This window comes from Durio zibethinus, chromosome 18 (assembly GCF_047325235.1).
Source record: "Durio zibethinus cultivar Kanyao isolate XHJ-2024 chromosome 18, ASM4732523v1, whole genome shotgun sequence".
NCBI lineage: Eukaryota > Viridiplantae > Streptophyta > Magnoliopsida > Malvales > Malvaceae > Durio > Durio zibethinus.
This window is the reverse complement of record NC_143179.1, coordinates 9741690-9743847: the sequence shown is the minus strand read 5'-3', so window position 1 is coordinate 9743847 and position 2158 is coordinate 9741690. Positions and strand designations below refer to the sequence as shown.

The following is a 2158-nucleotide window of genomic DNA, read 5'->3' as shown; positions in this document are numbered from 1 at the left end:
AACATTTTACCTCAAAATGCTAAAACAGAAAGATTATGGCTCTAATAAAGGAATACTTAGAAAAAAAATAAATAAGAGTTGGCTGAAAAGGATCAAAACCTTAAAGAGGAGAAAGAGGTAGCCTATGGTGATTATTGAACATATTTAGTCATACAATGTAGCTTGAGTACCGCACCTGCTAAGAAAAAAGATTGGTTGCATAAAAATGTATTCCATACTCGGTGTACTATTAATGAGAATATATGTGATGTTATAATTGATAGTGAAAGTTTTAAAAACATTGTTTCTACCTTTATAGTGTAGAAATTAGGCCTCAAGATAGTGGATCGCCTCCAACCATATAAGCTATCTTGGCTGCAGAAATAGAATGAAATTAAGGTTAACAAGAGATGTTTAGTTTTTTTTTCCATAAAAAAAATTACAAAGATGAAGTATGGTGTGATGTAGCTCCGATAGATGCTTGCCATTTACTGCTCGAAAGACCTTGGCATTATGATATGAGGGTTATTTATGATGGTTACCGTAACACTTACACATTTGTAAATGATGAATGTAAAATCATCTTAGGTCTTACCAAGCCTATGGTGATGTCCAAACTAACCAAAGGGAAAGAAAATAGCTTGTTTACCAAGGTCAATTATAGAAAAAAATTAATATAAGTGGTACTATATATGCACTGGTATTGATTGAGTAGAATAAAGATAGTGAAAAGCCTCTAAATGATACAACTATTATTGGTAAAATTTCAAGATGTTATTCAAGAGGAGTTATCAGCTAGTCTACCACTAATGAAAGTTATTCAACACTACATAGACCTTATCTTAAGAGTTGTTATATCTAACAAAGTAGCCTATAGGATGAGTCCTAAAGAGCATGCGAAGTTACAACACCAAGTTGATGAATTGATGAGAAAAAGAATGGTGCGTGAAAGCATAAGCCTTTGTGTAGTCCCAACCCTTTTAGTGCCTAAGAATGATGGATCATAGCACATGTATATGGATAGTAGGGCAGTCAACAAAATCACAGTTGACTATTGCTTTCATATTTCACGTTTAGATGACTTGTTAGACCAACTACATAAAGTAACTATTTTTTTCAAAATAGACTTACACAGTGGTTATCATCAAATCAGAATAAGGCTTAAAGATGAGTGAAAAATAGCGTTCAAGTTAAGGGACAGTCTCTATGAATAGATGGTAATGCCTCTTGGTTTATCCAATACTCCTAGTATTTTCATGAGATTTATGAATCATATCCTTAAACATTGTATTGACAGATATGTAATAGTATATTTTAATGATATTTTGGTGTATAACAAAGATGAAGACTAACACTTGAATCATTTACACTAACTGTGTTGCATATAGAGGGAATAAAAACTATATGCTAACCTTAAAAAATGTAATTTCTTTACTTTAGCCTTATATTTCTAAGGCTTATGATGTCAAAAAAAAGAATAAAGATAGATCCCAGTAAGGTTGAAGTAATTTTAAATTGGCCAACACCAACATCTTTACATGATATTCAAAGTTTTCATGGTCTTGCATCTTTTTATAGGTATTTCATTAAGAGTTTTAGCTCCATTGTGGCTCCCATCATTGAATGTTTAAAGAATGAAGCTTTTAAATAGACCATAAAAGCCCAACATAATTTTAAACTCATCAAACGAGACCAAGATCAATAAAGTTTCCATCTTATCCCTACTAGACTTTGATAAAGTGTTTGAGGTAGAATGTGATGCATCTAATTTTGGAATAGGTGCTGTTTTAAGTCAAGGAGGAACTCTTATAACATTTTTCAATGAAAAGCTCAATGAAGTCAAGAGAAAGTATTCAATCAATGACAAAGAGTTCTACGCCATTTATAAGGCTTTATTCTATTTGAGTCAATATTTTTTCCCAAGCCATTTATCCTATGTTCAGATCATAAGGCCTTGAAGTTTATCAATAGCCAGCACAAACTCAACCAAAGACATATAGCTTGGGTGGAGTTCTTTCAAGCCTACAACTTCACTATCAAACACAAATCAAAAACTCAAAATATGGTGACAAATGCTTTGAGTCAAAAGCACTCCTTATTGAGGACTATAGCTATTGAAGTTATTGGATTTGATGTTAAAAGGCTTTATGAGACAAATCCTTACTTTGGCCAAATTTAA

General features: G+C 32.2%; 1 protein-coding gene across 1 annotated transcript; it reads left to right on the top strand.

Annotated features, from left to right (window-relative positions):
• Window positions 1-788: 788 nt before the first annotated feature.
• LOC149513697 (uncharacterized) lies at window positions 789-2158 on the top strand. Its single transcript, XM_089748091.1, has 5 exons — window positions 789-920; window positions 1420-1472; window positions 1558-1604; window positions 1759-1828; window positions 1951-2158. Exons 1-5 carry the CDS (start codon window positions 789-791, stop codon window positions 2156-2158), a joined length of 510 nt encoding a protein of 169 aa, XP_089604217.1.